A 21,104-nucleotide genomic window follows, 5' to 3' on the forward strand; every position below is an offset into this window, starting at 1 on the left:
TGTTGAAAGGTTAATCCTTCAACCACTTAACCGTTCTGAGCCAGTTTCCCGTGTCTTGATTGCTTCACGGAAGCCTTCCTCGAGAAAATCTTACTCTTACAAATGGAAAAGATTCATGTCATGGTGCTCTTCTCAGTCCCTTGACCCCTTTTCCTGTCCCAATACCAAAATTTCTGGACTATCTCTGGCATCTATCAGTCAGGTCTTAAGACTTCCTCCATTAGAATGCATGTCAGTGCGGTAGCCACCTTCCATAAAGGTGTCGGGATGTCTCTATCTCAGTAGACCCCCTTGTAACACGTTTTTTGAAGGGCTTGCTTCATATGAAGCCTCCGCTACGTCCTCCGGCCCCTTCTTGGGACCTTAATCTAGTTCTGGGTCGGCTCATGGAACCACCATTGGAGCCTCTTCACTCTTGTGAACTTAGATATCTTACATGGAAAGTGATTTTCCTTTTGGCTATCACTTCAGCTCAGAGTTAGTGAATTGTAGGCTGTAGTTACCTATCTGCCTTACACTAAACTTCTGCAGGACGGGGCGGTACTCCGCACTCACCCGAAATTCTTACCTAAGGTAGTTTTGGATTTTCATCTTAATCCATCATACTACCTACCTTTTTTCCCAGGCCCTATGCTAACCCAGGAGAACAGGCGGTAAACAAGCTCTAGTGTTTTACCTAGACCGTACAGCTGCCCACAGGGAAAACACTCAATTGTTTGTCTCTTTCCACCCTAACAAGTTAGGAAAGCCTATGGGTAAGCAGACTCTCTCCTCCTGGTTAGCGGACTGCATAGCCTTCTGCTATCAGCAAGCGGGCATTCCATTCCAAGACCCTGTTAAGGCACACTCTGTGAGGGCCATGGCGACTGCAGTAGCACACCTATGATCGGTGCCGCTTCCTGATATTTGCAGGGCTGCCACCTGGAGTTCTCTCCATACCAAGCTGGAAGACAAGATTCCATCTTCGGCCAGTCTGTCCTTAGTAACCTGTTTACAACAACGTACCAACACCCTTCTGCTTGCCTGCCCCAGTTGTTGTGCCTGTTGCACGCCTTTGGGTACAGTTGGTGCATGTTCGGACATCCTCAGCTCAGTACTCACCCATATGTGAGGACTACCATCCTGCTTGTCCTGTGCGAAAGCAAAATGTTGCTTACCTGTAACAGGTGTTCCCACAGGACAGCACGATGTTAGTCCTCATGAAACCCACCCGCTGCCCCGTGTTGTTGGGTTCATAATGTTTTGTTGTTTTATTTTTCGGCACTGCCTGTAGCTTTCAAATAAGACTGCAGGGTTAGTGCCATGCTGGGCATGCCCAGTAGGGGGCCAGTCAAAGTTTTGGAAACTTTGACAGAAGTTTTCTGTGATTGGGCTCCTTCCTGATGATGTCACCCTTATGTGAGGACTAACATCCTGCTGTCCTGTGAGAACACCTGTTACAGGTAAGCAACATTTTGCTAAACCTTTGGTACTATCCTAGCCAACAAGAAAACCACCCGAGCCGCAACCACTCTCTTCTGAGGCAGATATTACCTACCAAGTCTACGATGTTCTGTATGTGAGGAAACGTGGTCGCAAATGGGAGTACTTAAATGCCTGAGAGGGATTCGGTCCTGAAGAGAATTGCTGGAAACCAGCTTCTAATATTTTGGACAAAAACCTCATTGCAGAATTCCACGCCTCACATCCACAAAAGCCTACACCTCCTGTAAGGGGGCCTAGAAGAGGGGGTACTGTTACGCTCGCCGGCCACGGGCTGGCACCAGCCACCTGTCGCTCTCTCCGGCACCCTCGCAGCAGCCAGCTGCTGCCTCTGCACTCAGTCTCTGGTCCGGGCCTCACGCTGACCCTGTGGCGGTCAAGATACCGCTGCTCCCATCCAGGCCCTCCTTAAGTGCGTGCACCGCTTTGGCTCCTTTTAAAGGACCAGCGACAGGAAATCAGGGTTGGGCTCATTGTGATGACGTCTAGCCCTGTGGCCTATAAAAGGACCATCTCTAACTCCAGCAAACTGACTTGGCAATGAGTTCCTTGCATCCTGCTTCAGGAGTTCCTGTTTCAGCGGCCCTGCTTTGGAGGTTCCTGCTCAGCATTTCCTGCTTCAGAGGTTCCTACTTTTAGAAGTCTCTGCTTCAGCCTCCCAGCTTCTGCTGCCTTCTCTCCACTTCTGGGTGACAGCTGTCGGATGCTCGTCTCCGGCTCCTCTAGGTCCCCCCTTGGGCTCCCGTCCGGACCTCACCTCTGTATGCTGCAGCTTGCCTTTGACCACTGATTGGACCTGACCTTTGCCTGTTGCTGCCTGCCTCTGATCTTGGACTGGACCTGACCTCTCCTCTCCTTTGTCTTGTTGCCTCTTGCATTGCCCATCTTGGGCCCAAGACCTAACATTGCCATCCTCTGGCAGCTCTGCTGGGACCAGCCATGCAGAGGCCCGCTTAAGACCAGCCGGCCAGCGGAGAAAGTGAGCTGATACTGACGAAGCTCCTCTCTGCCTCTGCTTCCTGTCTGACCTTGCCTCCTGTGGGTGGGGACCTGTAAAGCTCACCCTCAACAGGTTGCGCCAACACCACCTTGGGCCAAGGGTCCACAAACCCTAACACATACATGTTCTCTCTCCCATCCAAATGCTCTGTCTCATGCAAGCGCACATGCTTTCTCTCCCACATATATGCTCACTTTTCCATACACATGCTCTCTTTCACTTATTTCTTCCTTGCCCTAGTAGGCAGTAGCAATCTCCTTCTTCTGCCCCCGTGGAAATGGCCCCAGGCCAGCCTTAACACTACTTTTGGCAGGGGCATTCCTTTCACTGAAGCAGTGCAGGCCTGCCGAAATTGTCACGTAGTAAGTGCTGCCTTACTAAATAGAAACAACTATTTTGGCTACTTAATATATCACAAAATTATAAATACCAAACCACAAATAGTGACATATGTAAGATTACCATCTTTCTTTATTTTAAACAAAAAATTCCCAAGGACTCAATACTTAAATCTTCACAACATCACCCCAAGCAATATTTACCTCAAAATCCCAACCCATCATCCCACATTACTCACACACATTCATAGTGCGGCGGTTACTACCCCTAATTAAGCTAGATATTTTACTTAGATGCAGTTCCAACACTGCTCTCTACATTATTGGTGGGGGTGGAAGGGAAATAGAACCAAAAGGTTACTAAGAGCCAAGAGAAACTAAGTATGAGAAAAAAAACAAAAACAGCGAAGCTTGCTGGGCAGACTGTATGGACCGTTTGGTCGTCTTCTGCCGTCATTTCTATGTTTCTATAATGAATTCTAAGATTCAACAACCTGCACAGATTTAAGTTAACTCTCCTCAGTGTCTAATGTTATTGTTAAGTGTTTTTCTATTCATACGAAGTTGCTCTGTGATGAAATTCTCCCGCTCTCTCTAGTTGCAGCTCAACTACCAGCACGCGTTTCCTGCAGTATATATATATATATATACACAAAGCCATTGCTAATCAGCAACAGGCTGCGCCAGTTTGCACTTACAAAAGAAGCGTATTACTGTGCGCATGCTTAGTGGGCAGCACAGCACCTAGTTTTATGCTTGAGAAATACTCACACCGCTTCAGGTATTGACAACAATTTTCTCAAGTAGTACCTGAAGAATACGTTTATTACTCGGTTCCTGATCAACGTCATGTGCACAGGAAACGATCGAAAACTTCCGGTTGGTGTTGGCGCCTGCGCAGGGTGCAGGAAAGAAATGCTCTAACAGAGCGAACCCGTGGCAAATGTGCAGGACTCTAGCTCGGAATCGGGTGAAAAAGGTGGCGGAGCCTGGGGCTGCTGATTTGTAACGCGCCTAAGCTACTGAATCGACTGTGCTCGTGGGACAGGGCGGAACTTTTCTTCTGCGCCGTGTTGTAGTGGGGAAGGCAGAGGCGTTCGCTCGCCGGAAGTTGAAGCGGTTGGTGCTGTTTCCACGGCGAAGGGTCGGCCTGGGGCGCGGAGCCGGCAGAACGCGGGCGGTGAGGCCGGGGTCCCGAATTTTAGGCTTTCTCTGTCTCTATGGATTCGGCTCCTAGTATCGACGTCGACGCCACGCAACATCTGCGGGACATCCTGAAACTGGACCGCCCAGGACCAAACGGTGAGGCAGGGAGTGGGAAGGATGATTCTGACGGTGATGGCTCAGAAGTGGGAAGGAGCGGGAGTTGGAGAGCCGTGACGGCAGCAATTTATTTCTCTTTCCCCCTGTTTTAGTTTCAGTGGACATGTGCCCTTTCTGTTCGTATTTTATGCTGAAAGAGAACCTTTTTATATTCAAATTTATTTGTATGGCATGTGCTGCCAAGGTAATAGAGCGATTAAAAGAGGAAAAAAAGTACAAAATAATGACAGAAAAGTGTTTTCCTTAGCTTATATTCTCTTGCTCTCCTTTTTGTCATGCAGCCTAGCTGTTCAAGCTTTCCTCTGCTTCTCTCCTTCCGTTTATGTGCTCTGACTTGCAATGTTAACTTTCTCTTCCGTCCTAGTGTCCTTTCTGTATTCTAGGAGAGTTTTTTTTTTTTTTTTTTTTTTGTGTCCATGGGAGTGGTACTAATGTAAGAAGGCAGCAGAAAATCAGGAGGCAATTTTTCCCTTGTATATTTAGCCAAGTAAGAGGCTGTGTTTCTCCAAAAGCAAAGCTGATTCTTTGCACATAGTTATATCTTATTTGATCAATATAAGGTTTATACAAAGAGCTCTTATAAGAACTTCTAAGTGATTCCAACTGATGATGTCTGATTCAACATCAGGGGGAATGAAGAAAAGACTTTATATTTAGACAACTACCAACAAAGTCTGAATTACATAGTCTGGGTAAAACAGGCATGGGTGTAGCTTGCTTGTTATGGCGGTTACTATCCCGAATCAAGCCTAATACTTCACTTAGAATACATATCCAATGCAGCTCACTGCTTCAACGGCAGGGGGAATGAAGAAAAGATGATTTATATTCAGACAACTACCAACAAGGTCTGAATTACATAGTCTGGTCTGGGTAAAACAAGCATGGTAGTAGCTTGCTTATTATAGCGGTTATTACCCCAAACCAATTAGCTAGATACTTCACTTAGATGCAGTTCCAGCACTGCTATCTACGATGGCGGGGGTGGAAGGGAAATAGAACCAAAAAACTTATTTAAAGGGACAAGAGTAACAGAAAAGTATGAAAAAAAAAAGTGTGAAAGCTTGCTGGGCAGACTGGATGGACAAGCCAGGTCGTCTTCTGCTGTCATTTCTATGTTTCTATATATGTTTTTATGATGTATGACCTCAACATTTCTTATAATGAATGGTTGTCCACCTTAAGAACATAAGAAAATGCCATACTGGGTCAGACCAAGGGTCCATCAAGCCCAGCATCCTGTTTCCAACAGTGGCCAATCCAGGCCATAAGAACCTGGCAAGTACCCAAAAACTAAGTCTATTCCATGTTACCATTGCTAATGGCAGTGGCTATTCTCTAAGTGAACTTAATAGCAGGTAATGGACTTCTCCTCCAAGAACTTATCCAATCCTTTTTTAAACACAGCTATACTAACTGCACTAACCACATCCTCTGGCAACAAATTCCAGAGTTTAATTGTGCGTTGAACAGGGTTGCCAGGTTTTCATGAAAGAACAAGCACTTTTTTCCAAAAAAACAAGCCCAAAAAAAAGCCCAAAATATGTGAAATTGAAACTTTTTTGATTTTTTTATAGCATTTAACGCTTGAAATACTTTTGTAATGCACATAAAACAGCTGACTTTATTGTAATAAATTGTTGTAGCTCTCACAGGCCAATACAGTATATTTGGACGCGTGTTTGACGCACTAGCTTTATCCCTTATTCAGTAAGGGGTAATAGTGTGTCAAAAACACACATCCAACCTCCCCCCCCCCCCCCCCCCCCCCCCCCCGAAACTAATAGTGCCCATAACATGCAAATGCATGTTGATGGCCCTATTAGGTATTCGCGCGCGATTCAGTAAGTAAAATGTGCAGCCAAGCCGCACATTTTACTTTCAGAAATTAGCGCCTACCCAAAGGTAGGCATTAATTTCTGCCAGCACCGGGAAAGTGCATAGAGTACACCCTCCGACTTATATCTTGGAGATATCAAGTTGGAGGTCCCAAAAGTTAAAAAAAAATTTAAAATCGGCCCACGGCTTGAAAACCGGACACTCAATTTTGCCGGCGTCCGGTTTCCGAACCCATGGCTGTCAGCAGGTTTGAGAACCTACACCGGCACAATTGAGCGTCGGCTGTCAAACTCGCTGACAGCCGCCGCTCCTGTCAAAAAAGAGGCGCTAGGGACACGCTAGTGTCCCTAGCGCCTCTTTTTTCCACGGGCCCTAATTTGCATAGGCCACCCTCCTGAATCGCGCGCCTAGGAGAGTGGCCTGGGCACTCGCCCGCTCTCCTACGACTTTTACTATATCAGCTTGTAACAGTTAACTAAAATAAGGTCTGACAATTAGTGATAACAGCCAGTTCTTCATTCTCTATATTGTCAGCATTGTCACGATACATATTTTCATTAAATTGCTTCAGCATATTTCTACCTGGCAAGAAGCTGGTACAGCAAATTCCCTCATGCTCATTCTCTTCTCCCCACCCCCCTCCAAGCACATCCCTGGCACACACTCATTCCCCTCTCCCACCCCCTATAAACGCGTCTTCAATTCCCTCATGCACATTCCCTCCTCCAAGCACATCCCTGGCCCCCCACACACTGATTCCCCCCTCTGAGCACATCTCTGGCCCCCACACTCTCATTACCCCCTCCGAGCACAGCCCTGGCCTCTACACACTAATTCCCACCTCCCTACCCCCTCAGAGCACATCTCTGGCCCCCACATTTTCATTCCCCCCTCCCAACATACTAATTCCTCCCCTCCTGATACCTGGCTGTAGCTGCAGAATCGGAAGATTCCTTTGCTGCTGTGCTGCAATGCCCTGCTGCTGGCCTTCTGGTTCCAGGTCTGCCCACGTGTGATGCCGTGCTGGGCCTGCCCACAAAATGTGCTCCTGTGTGTGAGTCAAGGTTTTCACTGCAGCTGTGCTCTGATTGGCTTACTGCTGCAATATAGGGATAGGGTGCGCCTGCTATGGATAGGCTTCATCGCAGCAGCAGCCAATCACTGTCACATGATTCAGAGGCCAAGTCCTGCCCAACAAGCCCAAAAAAAGGTGACTGGAAGAAAAAATAGCCCAATTAAAAGCAACCCGCGAATTGGAAAAAAACCCCGCGAATGACTACAAAAAGAAGCCCAATCTCGCGGTAAATAAGCGAGGTTGGCAACACTGGCGTTGAGTAAAAAAGAACTTTCTCCGATTAGTTTTAAGTGTGCCCCATGCTAACTTCATGGAGTGCCCCCCTAGTCTTTCTATTATCCGAAAGAGTAAATAACCAATTCACATCTACCCGTTCTAGACCTCTCATGATTTTAAACATCTTTATCATATCCCCCCTCAGCCTTCTCTTCTCCAAGCTGAAAAGTCCTAACCTCTTTAGCCTTTCCTCATAGGGGAGCTGTTCCATTCCCCTTATCATTTTGGTCCCCCTTCTCTGTACCTTCTCCATCGCAATTATATCTTTTTTGCGATGCGGTGACCAGAATTGTACACAGTATTCAAGGTGCGGTCTCACCATGGAGCGATACAGAGGCATTATGATATTTTCCGTTTTATTCACCATTCCTTTTCTAATAATTCCCAACGTTCTGTTTGCTTTTTTGACTGCTGCAGCACACTGAACCAACGATTTCAATGTGTAACATTCATTATAATTATGAATGTTTTAGCTGTAAACCTTTATGAACTACTGATTCTCACATGGAATGATGGTATATAAAACATTTTAAATAAATAAATTACATCTTCACATACTTCCTTTTGTTAGGCCGCAACCCAAGGAATAAGATTAAACCTTTTGTTTTACAGTGGGACTGAGCAGTGGTAGGGTGGATCATGGTAAAAAACAATGATAGTTGCATCATAGCAATTATGTAAATAGACATTCAGATAATTCATTAAATTACTTAGTTATGCTGCACTGGAAGTTGAGCATTTTTGTAGATGAAATGGAGATTTCTTTCAAGAAGGATTAGCATAAACAACTCTCAGAATTCATTGATTCTCACATAACCTCAAAGAATGAAGGTCCAGGAAATAAAATATTCTTGAACTCAAGGGTAGCATATCAACTCAATAAACCTAATATGCTAGCTTGTGCCACTGTTATTTCTCCAGTTCCTTCCATTGAACTTAGTAATGAGCACAAACTTGCAAATTCTTTTGTACATTAACTTAATTGTCTCAAGATCTGAAGTAGACAGGCAAAAACATGTTAGGTTGTAATCAGATACTGGGGTATGTTTGCCTTATGGATGTATTTAAAAAGCTTGCTCATTTGTATGTAATGTTCTAAATTTTAATGGTAGGAGATTTATTGAAAGATTAGAGCTTAGTTGAGTTGCCAAAATATTAAAATACAGGGTTAAATCAGTGATTGAAATCAACACAGATAAGTAATTTAAGTAATTTTTAAATTTTCTATTTTTATTTTTAAATAAAGATTAAAAAAAAAGCCATATGGCATAGCTAGTCTGCCCATCTCTACCAGCTATTCTCAACCAGTGTGTCACTGCACACCACTAAAGCACACAGAGCTCCCTGGTCTCCTGCTGAGTTGACTAATCTTTCCTCCCCCTCCACTGCTCCAGCAGAGCTGATTGCAGCACTAAGTGGCCATCTGGAAAGAACACTTGGGAGTGGGGAGCCATGTGGGTGGTATGACCTCCTTATCTGCATGGCCCGTAAGAGGAAGTGAGGTGGACCTGCGCGGGAACAAGAGAAGGAGCAGTGCAAGCCAGATTTGAAGAGGCACAACGTCAGCCCCCTTGGTCCCAAGAAAGGGGCCGATGCAATACAGTGAACTCAGCCGAGCGCACTGTTAACCTGCAGTCTGATGTGGGTAGAATATGTGCTAATCAATCCCCTAATGCAATAAGGGGAATAGCGCATATTCAACGTGCGCCCAACGCGGAGGGAATCTAATAGCCCTCATCACGTGCAATTGCATGTGAATGAGGCTATTAGGCATTCACTCCCGATTGGAAAAAAAAATGTGCGTCTCGGACACACATTTAACTCATCTATTAACACCTGCCAGGAGCATGCATTAATAGCTCTGTGCATAAAAAAAAGTACAGAAAAGCAGAAAAAACTGTGATATTAAGTAGGATAAAAAATAAAAGAAACAAAAGTAAAAAACCAAAAAAAAAGTCTAACCCATCATGAAAACCACCGATAAACCCGGCATCAATTTTCTTTACTGCCGTCCACCGGCAAAGAAAACAGACACTGGGTTTATCGGCGTTGGTTTTTGTGGCTGTCTGTTGACATGGAAAACAGATACTGATAAATTCCTTCCTAACGTGACCCCTTAATTTAAATATTGCGTGGCGCATTAAGAGAGCAGGCGCTGACTGTTCAGCGCCCGCTTTCTACGCGACTTTATTGTATCGGCCCCAAAGTGAATGAGTCCCTGCTGTGACAGCCACTCTCTACCCTCCCTATTGCGATCCTTCACAGTTGCCAGGCCGCCCCCTCTTTAATCACCCCCCACTGCCCAGCACCATCTGCCTACCTGCTGGAAGGAGGAAAAAAGCAGCAGCACTTGTTACCTGCAGCTGTTTGCTTCTTCCTCTATTGTCTGACTTACATTTGAGCTGTGTGAGGACCTGCAGTCTTGTGGGACCTGTTAGGTTCACACAGGTCAGAGTTCGTATTGAGCCAACTTAGGAGGAAGCAAACAATCGTATGTAAGAATTGCTGCTTTTGTTTTTTTCCTGACGAGTGGAGGATCGCAAAGGGAGGATTAGAAGGGTGGGCCAAAAAGTGCTCATTCTGGCCTCTGTTCAAAGGGAAAAATTATGGAAGGGGGAAAGAGTAGGGGGAGTGAGAGTGAGGAAGGGAAGCTGGTGGGGTGTTGTGAGTAATGGTGACTGGTAGTTGAGCAAGTGACCAAGAGGGGCTGTAGGGGATGAAAGGGGGCTAGGGATGAGAGAGCATGCAAGGGAGGTTAAAGGTGTTGAAGCACGAACAAGGGGTTCAGGGCATGAGCGAGCACTTAACAAGAAAGAGGGAGAAAATGGACAGAACAAATCTATTATTGGGGGGGGGGGGGGAATTCATCTTTTGATTCAGATTGGAAAATCAGGACTAGGCAAGCCCACCCATCCCATTAAATGTAAGTGAAATATCAATTTTTTAAATATATTTAATGTAATTTTGGGAATTTTAGCCTTTCTTTTCAACTAATGCTTAATGTGGCTTACAAAACTCTTTTCAAATTCAAGTGCAATTAGTCCTTGTTCCAAAGAGCTTACAATCTAAGATGGTAACTTTTAAACAGGCTGCAGATAGTTGTGGCTTCTGGGAGAAGAGAGACAGCAAGTGTGTGTCTGTGTGAGGCTGAGAGCCTATGTGTGTGTGAGACTGATGACGAGTGAGAGACAGCATGTATGTGTGAGACTGAGCATGTGAGGATGAGAAACTCCCCGTGGGTGTGTTTGTGTGAGGCTGAGCGTGTGTGTGCGCCTCTGTGAGGCTGAGCATGTGAGAGTGAGACAGCTATTATGTGTGAGTGTGATTGTGTGAGAGTGAGACAGCCTGTGTGATGCTGAGCATGTGAAAGTGACAGCCCGTGTGTGTGTCTGTGCGTGCATCGCAAGACTGAGCAAGAGCGAGTGAGAGACAGCCTATGTGTTTGTGTAAATGAAACTGAGCAAGTGAAGGAGACAGTATGTGCATATATGAAAGTTTGAGCAACAACCCCCCTCCTTGTCCTCTTGCTAATCCAAAACAATCTCAGGGCACTGTGAAATCAAAAGTTCTCAGGTATGGAGAGCAGGTTGGGTTTTTTTTTTTTTTTAATTAGATGTTTGTGTCAGCTTTTTTTGACATGTTTATTGGTATTTGGAACATTTTAATGAGTTTTTTAAAATGAGTTTTTAATTGTTGGATGTTCTATTTTCTAGCTGTTATGAAGTATGATTTTATTACTATTTTATTTCTCTCTCTATCTATATATATATATATATATATATATATATATATATATATATATATATATATATACACACATTTTTTTTTTTTTAATGAGGAATGGTGAGTCTGTTTTTCCATTGTTCTACTGATGTGTTTTCCAGTTCAGTTTTTGTCTACAAAATTCATATGCGTATGCCCTTATTTAATTTGTTTGGTGCGGGTCTGTCTGTATTCTGTATGTATGACCAAGGTGAGGTATTCTGCTGGCGTGTAGTTTCTGTGTAGGGATCTGTAGCAGCCTGGCTTGTTCTGTTTTCCTAATATGAGGTGTATTGTTATTTTAGGGTCTACCTTTTTCATAAGTAAGGTTGTTTCAGTTTGTGCGCTGGCAGTTAGTGTTTTAGTATGGAGGTTTTACTATATTGTTAATTCTTTTACTCGTGACTTTGAGTGCTAAGCCCATACGGAACATGTAAAATAGGCCTATTAAACCATACAATGTAAGTCAAAAAATAATACAGACAAAATATCACAATGAAAAACAGACATCAGTATAGTACTTTCACGCAAAACAAAATATTTTAAAGAACAACCAAATTCAAAAATAACTTTTGTTAGAGACAGTCATACTACCCCGCGGATACTGAAGCTAAATTTTAAGCTTTCAGTTTTTTCACTGCTTTGGGTGCACTTTAATCATAGGTCCAAGTAAATACTTTCAATATTTTTTTTGTTTATTTTTAAAAATTTCTTTTAAATAAGAAAGATACTCCCCCAGTTTGGTATAACCCTACAATTCATGTTTCACTCACACTGCCTCAGGGGCTTGCTGGTACAACTTCTTCAAACAGCAGTAAGGTGTATCTTGTAGGATTATCGCTTTGATAAAAATATTTTAAAGAAAATATATATATCAGTTTCACTAAATGTATCAAATATACTCACGAAAATATTGGCCTCATTACCTGGTCTAACCATTCCCCAATTTGGTTAGGAATCAAGCTTTCCTCTAAGTCAGCTGGGAAAACCTACTGGAGATTGAACGATAGCCTCTTAAATGATATCAAAGAATACCTGACACTCAGCTACACAGAGGGCATTTCTCCTAGTACCATATGTTGTCTTATGAGCCTCTCACTTTTTTTTCATCTGAGTATCAGCACCATAACTATTTTTTTTTCTTTAGTGATATCTCTTGGTATCTTCAGTTTTCAGGCCCCAAATAGCACTTCAGTACCATTTTTAAAAAAAAAAAAGTTTTTCACAGAAAATGTCTGGCATTAAGCCCACCGCCAATTTTGAAGAATAGACTTTTTTGCTAATAGGATTTTGTAGCCCAGAATTTATATCTTATTTTGAACTGTGTCCCTGAGAATTATCAATTTTATCCATGAGCCACACACATCTTAATGACACGTCTTGTCACCTTATTCCAAAGGGGCCTAATAGTTTGCATGATCTAAACTGATGTCCTAGCAATCCTGGAGCTGTATTACATTTCCTATAAGTGGCAAAAAGTGAAATTACATAACTATTGCATCTGCTTGAGAAATATAATATGGTCTCAAGAACTCAAATCGGGTTTCACGAACAAAAATATCCGTAATGGATCTAATCCATTTAAAGCAGTTTACAAATTGTAAGGGACTTGTTTGTGTATCTACTTCCTTCTTCTATTTTAATAATAAGGTTTCCATAGATTTGTTTCTAACTGAGGTAGACTATTGTAAAATATAGTTATTTAATGACTTATTGGATCCATAACACTAAATAGCTCTGTCATTAAGCTGTTGTTTAGGAATATTAGCTGTTCTCTCTTTAAAGGAGGAAGTGGTAAAGTCTAAAACTGTGAACGACTTCAAAGGGGCGTGGGATAAACACTGTGGATCCATCAAGTCTAGAGGGCGTGAATAAAGAGGAGGCAGCAAAACACTGCACAGAGCGGCAGTTGCCACAGAGGCATTCAATCACTGCATGGAGCGGCAGTTGCCACAGAGGCATTCAAACACTGCACGGAGCGGCAGTTGCCACAGAGGCATTCACAGAGCGGGATGCCAGTGGCCAGTAGTTGGTGTTCCACCTTCACGGAGCGGAAGGATGGAGGGCTGCTATCTCCAAAAAACCCCCCATAAAACAAAAAAACAGGGGTGGGTAAGAGTATGGGGTAAGGGTGTGGCCTACTTGTTACAGCAGTTGCTACCCCTAATTGAGCTGGACGTTCACTTGGATGCAGATACGGCGCTGCTCTCTAAATTGGTGGTGGGGTGGAGGGGAATTAGGGCTGGAGGGTACTGGAAGCCAATAGTAACAGGTGGGAGAGAGAAAAAAAGGGGGAAAAAAATGGATAAAGTGCGTAGCTTGCTGGGCAGACTAGATGGGCCATTTGGTCGTCTTCTGCCGTCATTTCTATGTTTCTATGTAAAGAGGTAACCTAATGTTTGACTTGTCAATATGTAAAAAAAAAATGCTTTGAATTGAGATAAGATTCCTGTCAAAGTTCCTTGAAGGACAGAATTTGACCATTATCCCAATATTTACGACACCATTTAGAGGCCTGCAGACTCCCAAACTTGAAAAGGTTTATAATGATGGATGAGTGAAAAATGGAGATGACACCTAAATGGTAACTATTGAGAAATCTAATTTCAGTCACTGACACATCTATTTTCATATTTTCAAAACTTTCTAATGAGAATATTAGATCTAATGAACAGAGGGAGTTAAGAGGGTGCTTCATATAAAAGAAAACATAGCACGTATGGTACCGCCATTCTCTTTTCCACCTCAGGTGGAAAAGGTAAGAGGTATCCATAAAACAATTCCCTAAGTGATGTATAGTTTCAAGTTAGGCAAGGCCAAACCACCCACTTCCCATTTTTCGTTCAAATTCAAAGTGATACCATAGAGGTAAAAACTTAAAAAAAAAATATAAGCAGGACGCCTGTAAGAAAGTCAGTTGGACAGTTACATAATCAAGGAGTTAAAGGGGCGTTTAAGGAAGATAAAGCCATAGCAGAAAGACCAAATTAATTCTTTATTTCTATGTTTACTGAAGAGAATGTTGGGGAGATACATGTGTTCAAAACTGTATTTAATAGTGATTCAGAAGAACTGAAACAAATCACAGTAAACCTGGACAATGTAATAGGGCAGATTGGTCCAGGTGACTTGCTGCTCTTTAGTTTTGCTGAAAAATGAAATATTACTATTGTTAAAATCTATTGTACCTGAAGATTGGAGTGTGGCCAATGTGATGCTAATCTTTAAAAAGGCCTTCGGGGGTGAGTCTGACTTCAATGCTAGGAAAAATTATAGAATCTATTCTAAAGAATAAAATCACAGAATATACAGATGGTTTAATGGGATAGAGCCAGCATGGATTACAAAGGGAAGTGTTACTTCACCAATCTGCTACATTTTTTTTTTTAAATGGGTTAATAAATGATAGAGTATTTGGATTTTCAGAAGTTCTTTGACAGATTGCACTATGAGAGATTTCTGAGAAAATTAAAAAATCATGAGCTAGAAGGAAATGTCCTGTTGTGGATTGCAAACTGGTTTAAAAGATAGGAAACAGAGTAGGAATAAATGGTCAGTTTTCTCAGTGAAGAAAAGCAAATGGTGGCGTGCTTCAGGAATCTGTACTAGGACCTGGTACATTTTAATATATTTGTAAATGATCTGAAAAAGGGAACAGCAAGTGAAGTGATCAGATTTGCAGATGATCCAAAATTATTCTGAGTAGTGAAATCATAAGCAGTTTGTAAGAAATTGCAGGAAGACCTTGTGAGACTGGGATGAAATGTAATGTGGACAAGTGCAAAGGGATGTACATAGGGAAAAGTAACCCAACTGTGGTTAGACGATGATATGTTCCATATTAGGAGTATAACACAGGAAACAGATCTGGGAATCATTGTAGACCATAATTTGACATCCTTGGCTCAGTCTGTGTGGCATTTGAAAAAACAAACAATGTTAGGAATTATTAGGAAAGGCATAGAGAATAAAATGGAATATGTCATAATACCTCTGTATTGCTTCATGGTGAGATCACACCTAGAGTACTGTGTGCAGTTGTGGCCACTGCGTCTCAAAAAAGATATTCCTGAACTGGAAAAAGTACAGAGAAGGGTTAGCAAAATGATAAAGGGCTATGGAACAATTCCCCTTTAAGGAAAAGCTAGATGTTAGGATTGTTCAGCGTGGAGAAGGAATAGCTTAGGCGGGGGATATGGTAGAGGTCTGTAGATTTATAAGTGGAATAGAATGGGGTAAATGTGAATCTGTTATTTAGGCTTTCAAAAAAATACAAAACTAAGGGACACTGCATGGAGTTAGTAAGTAGCACATTTAAAACAAAGCGGAGAAAACTTTCACTCATGCACAATTAATTCTGGAATGCCAGAAGATGTGGTAAAGGCAGCTAGCATAGCTGGGTTTAAAAAAAGGTTTGTACAGTTTCTTGGAGAAGTCCATAAACTGTTAACCAGATATACTTAGGGAATGCCACTGCTTATTCCTGGGTGTTAGAAGCATGGGATCTATCTACTGTTTGGGATTCTGCCAGGTACTTATAACCTGGATAGGCCACTGTTGGAAACAGGATACTGTGCTTGATGAACCCTTGGTTGGACCCAGTATGACAAGTCTTAATTATTTTAGATCTGGCTCTTTGTTGAATGCTAGTCCTGGTGCAAGGGGTTATAGTGGTGGAACTGCTAGACAATAGCAATAATAATGCAGTCAACTACCACATTAGCATTTAACTTTAAAACAGGAGACTATGAAATTTTATACAAATAGTTCTCTCTAAACTTAGGAAAAAAGTGCATAGCTTGGTGGGCAGACTGGATGGGCCGTTTGGTCGTCTTCTGCCGTTGTTTCTATGTTTCTATTTATTAAATTGGTTAAATAGCTTTATACTAAACTAGAAGCTAGGAAACCTGCGTTCTCTGTGCTTTTCCAACTGTAAATTGAACACTACCAGAAACTTATTTCAATTGTTTTTTTTTCTTCTTAAATTTGATTTTAATCCAGTTTGAGGTGGTTCATGGTAAAAGGCGGAATATTAAATGCTTATAAATAAGTAAAGCAAGTAGACTAGTTTCACATGCATTTCCCTTGAGTAGTGGCACCTGTCAAGAATGTGTTCTCCCCCCATTCTCTTCAAAGATTTTTTTTCTTTTTCTTTATAACATTTTTATCCCACTATATAATCCATTTTGAGACGTGTAGTGAAACCTCTACCTGTTATGATCATGGAGGGCAAATCTATATTGGGATTAATTTTGGGGATAATAAATTGTAAAATCTCTTCCTCCATATGCAAATGATGTTCTGATGCATATTCAAAGTCCTAAGGTGATGGCAGTTCTGGAGGATTTGGGAAACTGGATCTCTGCTTAAAATGGAATGAATCTTTTTTTTTTTTAATCCTTTAGAGCTGTCAGAATCAGTCAATATGAGATCTGTTATGTTGGAGACAAGTTTCAGTATTTTGGGAATGTGGATAGATTAAATACCTTTAAAACCTCAGATTGAAAATTTAGACCCTGATGTTGAAAGATGGGGTATGCTGCCTTTGCAGTTGATCGAGAGGATAAACACACTAATAAAAAAAACCCCAAAAACTTCTCCTTCAATTCTTGCATGTATTAAGCACTGCCCCATTATTCCTGGTGAGATATTTACAAGAATTGATGGGATTATGCAGCGATTTGTGTGGGTTGGAAAAGGATTTAGGATAAGACTTTAATATCTTGCAGAGAGTCATGGAACTGTAAAGGACTGGACTTAAGCACAAAAATAAAGCTTTAAATTTGTCAACTGTCACAAATTTGAGTCCTGTTAATTTTAGGGATTTACTACATGTTGAAGCTCCGGAGACGCGTTCTTTTACTTGTACTATGAGGCTGTCATAAGTTGTCATAACTGGGTCAGACCAAGGATCCATCAAGCCCAGCATCCAGTTTCCAACAGTGGCCAATCCAGGTTACAAGTACATGGCAAGTACCCAAAACATTTAAGTAGATCCCATGCTACTGATGCCAGTAATAGCAGTGGCCATTCCCTAAGTCACCTTGATTAATAGGTAATGGACTTCTTCTCCAGGAACTTATCCAAACTTTTTTAAAACCCCACTACACTAACTGCACTAACCACATCTTCTGGCAACAAATTTCAGAGGTTAATTGTGTGTTGAGTGAAAAAGAACTTTCTCTGATTTAGTTTTAAATTAGTTACTTGATAACTTCATGAAGTGCCCCCTAGTCTTTCTGTTATCTGAAAGAATAAATAACCAATTCATATTTATCTGTTCTAGACCTGTATCATATCCCACCTCAGCCATCTCTTCTCCAAGCTGAACAGCCCTAACCTCTTTAGCCTTTCCTCATAGGGGAGCCATTCCCTTTATCATTTTGGTCACCCTTCTCTGTACCTTCTCCAGTGCGCCTATATCTTTTTTTGAGATGTGGCGACCAGAATTGTATATAGTACTCAAGATGCGGTCTTGCCATGGAGAGATACAGAGGCATTAAGACATTTCTGTTTAGTTCACCATTCCTTTACTATTTCCTAGCGTGTAGCAGATGGACTCAGGACCAATGGGTATAGTGTTTTCGTGCTAGCAGTTGGAGACGGATCAGATTTCAATCTGACGTCAGCTCCTAGTACATATACCCCTGCAGGAAGTGCAGATCCTCAGTATTTTCCGTCTCCAAAGCAGTTAGGAGCTACCTGCACGCTCTCCGAGCGTTAGACCAAATTTAAAGAACAAAATTGGAAGAGAATCCTACCTGAAGACGAGCCCCGCACTCCTGCAAGGGTCCCTCCCCCAGTTGAGTTTCCCGGGGTGATTTCCGTGATCTCTTGGAGGTGAGAGCCTCGGTCCGGTGGCCGAATCGCGGCAGGGACCTAGCCCCCGAGCGAGAGGAGTTCGGGCGCGGCTGAGAGGCAGCGGGTGCACCCCCTCGAGTGCGGCGGTGAAGGTATTTACCCTCTTCCCCCGCAGCCGGAGACCGCCCGGGGCGAAACTGGGAAGCACCGAAGACAAGGTAAGGCATATATCTTCTACTTGAACCGGTCTCCGAAGATCGAGGAGGAGCACAGGTCGGTCGAAACCAGTGCCACCGGATTGATCCGCCCTAGCAGGGCCAGGCCCCGGCTGTTCCAGGGTCTGCCCACGTGGAGACCCTCCAAGGAGGTCGCCATATTGCCCGCACGCTCGCCGTCGCCATCTTGGCCTTGTTCGCCACACCGTCCGATCCGAGTGCACAAATTAAGCTAAGCGCATAAAACTGTGCCATATTCTTGGGCGCATATAAAACCTTACGCACATAAGTTACGCGCACAGTACAAGGCGCACATCTACGGCTAGGCGCACACCTGCGCGCACATATCGGATGCAATGGAGCGCATAAGAGCTTACGCGTCCACAGAAACGGCACCTCCAGAAATAGGCATAAAAGCTCAAGGCCTCTGCCCAGCATGCCACATCAGAGCCGCACAGAGCGAGGAAGCAGACACTGTGAGGAGGCCCTGGGAGATCCAGGCCAGGGCCACTCCCACCCAGGGCCCAGTGCTAGCTCCTCAGGGGGCACCCCGGACCTAGCAGGCCCCAGTGAGTCCATCCCACAGACGGGGACCTCCAGGGAACAGGCGCCCCTCAACGTAGACCCAGCATCGATCTCCTGGGTGGAGTTATTTAAGGGGATTCACGCCTTTGTCAAGATGCAGACTGAACCCCGGGCGGACCAGCCATATGCCACACCGGAAGACCCTCATGCCCCAGGACCCTCGAGGCCTAGGCACAGGCTCCCACCACCCAGAAGCCCCCACCTACGGGGACGTGGATTTCTCTGAGGAAGAAGTCGAGCCCCTACCGCCATACATCTACTGGAGTACCTTCATGCTTCTCACCAAGCTGGTCTGGCTACCATGTCAGTTCGAGTGCATATCCGTGCTATTGCGGCTTTTCATCACCCTCGCAATGGCCTTCCCATTTCTAATCATCCTTTGGTCTCCAGATTCATGCGGGGCATGCTTCACCTCCGACCGGTGACGAAGACACCTGTTCCCTGGGATCTGAACATCCTAGAACAGCTCATGAGGTCTCCCTTTGAGCCTTTAGACACATGCCACGTAAAATACCTCATCTGGAAAATGGTATTCCTGGTGGCCATCACATCAGCTAGGAGAGTGAGTGAATTGCAAGCCTTAGTTCACTACCCTCCTTACTTAGTTTTACCACAACAAGGTTACCCTTCGACCTCATCCACCTTCCTTCCCAAGGTGGTCTCTGCTTTTCATCTTAATCAGACCATCGCTCTACCAATCTTCATGCCAAAGCCTTATCACAATGAGCAAGACTAACTCCTGCACTCGCTAGACTGTAAAGGAGCTCTAGCTTACCATAAACAAAGAACTCAATCTCCTTCCAGACCTTCTCAGCTCTTCCTTTCCTTTAACCCAAACGACCCTGGTCAACCAGTCTCTAAGAGAACAATTGCCAGTTGGTTATCTCAGTGCATTCAGTTCTGCTATAATTCAATCAAACTCAACAAGAAGCCTCAGGCGCACCAGATACGTGCCACAGCAGCATCAGTTTCCCACTTGAGAAAAGTTCCGTCACTGGACATTTTGCAAAGCAGATACTTGGTCCTCTATTCATACCTTCATATCACACTGTTGTCTTCAACAACAAGCGACCTCTGATGTTGTGCTAGGCTCAGCAGTCTTGTAAACCCTTCAAAACCGATGAGACTGTCTACTCTTCCTAAGGGTTGATGTCCTGACCTTCTAAAACATACTACATGGACACAACCCGGAAGCTTGGGACTCCCAGACAGCATTTGCAACGGTCTTATAACATTAGCTGTAGGCCTAAAAACATCAAATTACAGTAATCTAACTTAGATAAAACAAGAGTTTGTAAAACGGTTCTAAAATCTTTTGGATATAAAAAAGGCTTCAATCTTTTAAGAAAATTCAGTTTAAAATACCCATCCTTAATTATTTTTTTAACCCATGCTTTTAGGTTGACTTCACAATCCAGAAAAACTCCAAGATTACGCACCTCAAAGGAAATAGGATAGTTTTTAGCAGCTTCCAACAGTTGCTTGTTCTTTTGCTTGGCTTAGTTGGGGAGAAATGTATAAAATTTCTGTCTTTTTTGAATTGAGAGAGATTCATTTGGGTTAGTACTTTACTAATAGATTGATATATGTCCCAGTGTTATGTCCCAGAGTTTGTGTTACGTCTATTGATTTTTCGATCTGGATTAAAATTTGAACATCATCTGTATATATAAAATACATAAGACTAAAACCAGGTAAAATTCTGTATGAAGCATATAAATATTAAAAAGTTGCAGACAACGAAGATCCTTGAGGTACGCCATGTTGATCAATCTGTTCAGATTCTTTATCTTGAAATTTCACTTTAAAAGATCTATTCTTCAAATAGGAATCAAACCATTGCAGCGCTGAATCTTTTATGCCTATTTCAAATAGTCTGTCTAAAAGAATTTTGTGGTTAAATGTATCAAAAGCTGATGAGATATCTAGCATAATCAGAAAGTAAGTTTGGCTATTATCGGCACCTCGTAGGATAGTGTCTTGTAAGGATGCTAATAAAGTCTCTGTGCTGTAGTGCTTTCTGAATCCATATTGAGAGGGGAATAGAGTTCTATGCGTTTCGAGATATTCAGATAGTTGATTATTAATTACCTTTTCTAAGATTTTAGATATGCTAGGTAAATTTAGAAATTGGCCTTAGATTTGTTAGATCATGGAAATTAGGTTGTGGTTTTTTCATTATGGTCTAATATATCAGGAACTGAACCTTCAGTGATAGACAAATTATCTCAGCAATTGGTCTAGAAACTATGTTGGGTAACAGTTTTTAGAAGCTTTTTTTTAATATTTTTTATTTTTGCATTTTCAAATTAATAAAACATCCAGTAGTTTCTCCAAGCAAATTAATAAACTCAAATGGACATTTATCTGCGATTTATCAAAGGAAATTTCAGAGCCAATATTAACTG

At 42.8% G+C, this 21,104-nt stretch overlaps 1 protein-coding gene across 2 annotated transcripts in view; it reads left to right on the forward strand.

Annotated features, from left to right (window-relative positions):
- Positions 1-3,677: 3,677 nt before the first annotated feature.
- Positions 3,678-21,104, forward strand: part of EDC4 (enhancer of mRNA decapping 4) — a 324,468-nt gene continuing 307,041 nt past the window's right edge. The window contains exon 1 of one of the 2 annotated variants that reach the window (XM_029608825.1): positions 3,678-4,122. In XM_029608825.1, the coding sequence (XP_029464685.1) occupies positions 4,041-4,122 (82 nt within the window). In that variant the 5' untranslated portion in view covers positions 3,678-4,040. The remainder of the gene's footprint in view (positions 4,123-21,104) is intronic. The other variant, XM_029608824.1, reaches the window with a different exon arrangement.

Source organism: Rhinatrema bivittatum, chromosome 7 (genome assembly GCF_901001135.1).
Source record: "Rhinatrema bivittatum chromosome 7, aRhiBiv1.1, whole genome shotgun sequence".
In the NCBI taxonomy this organism is placed as follows: domain Eukaryota; kingdom Metazoa; phylum Chordata; class Amphibia; order Gymnophiona; family Rhinatrematidae; genus Rhinatrema; species Rhinatrema bivittatum.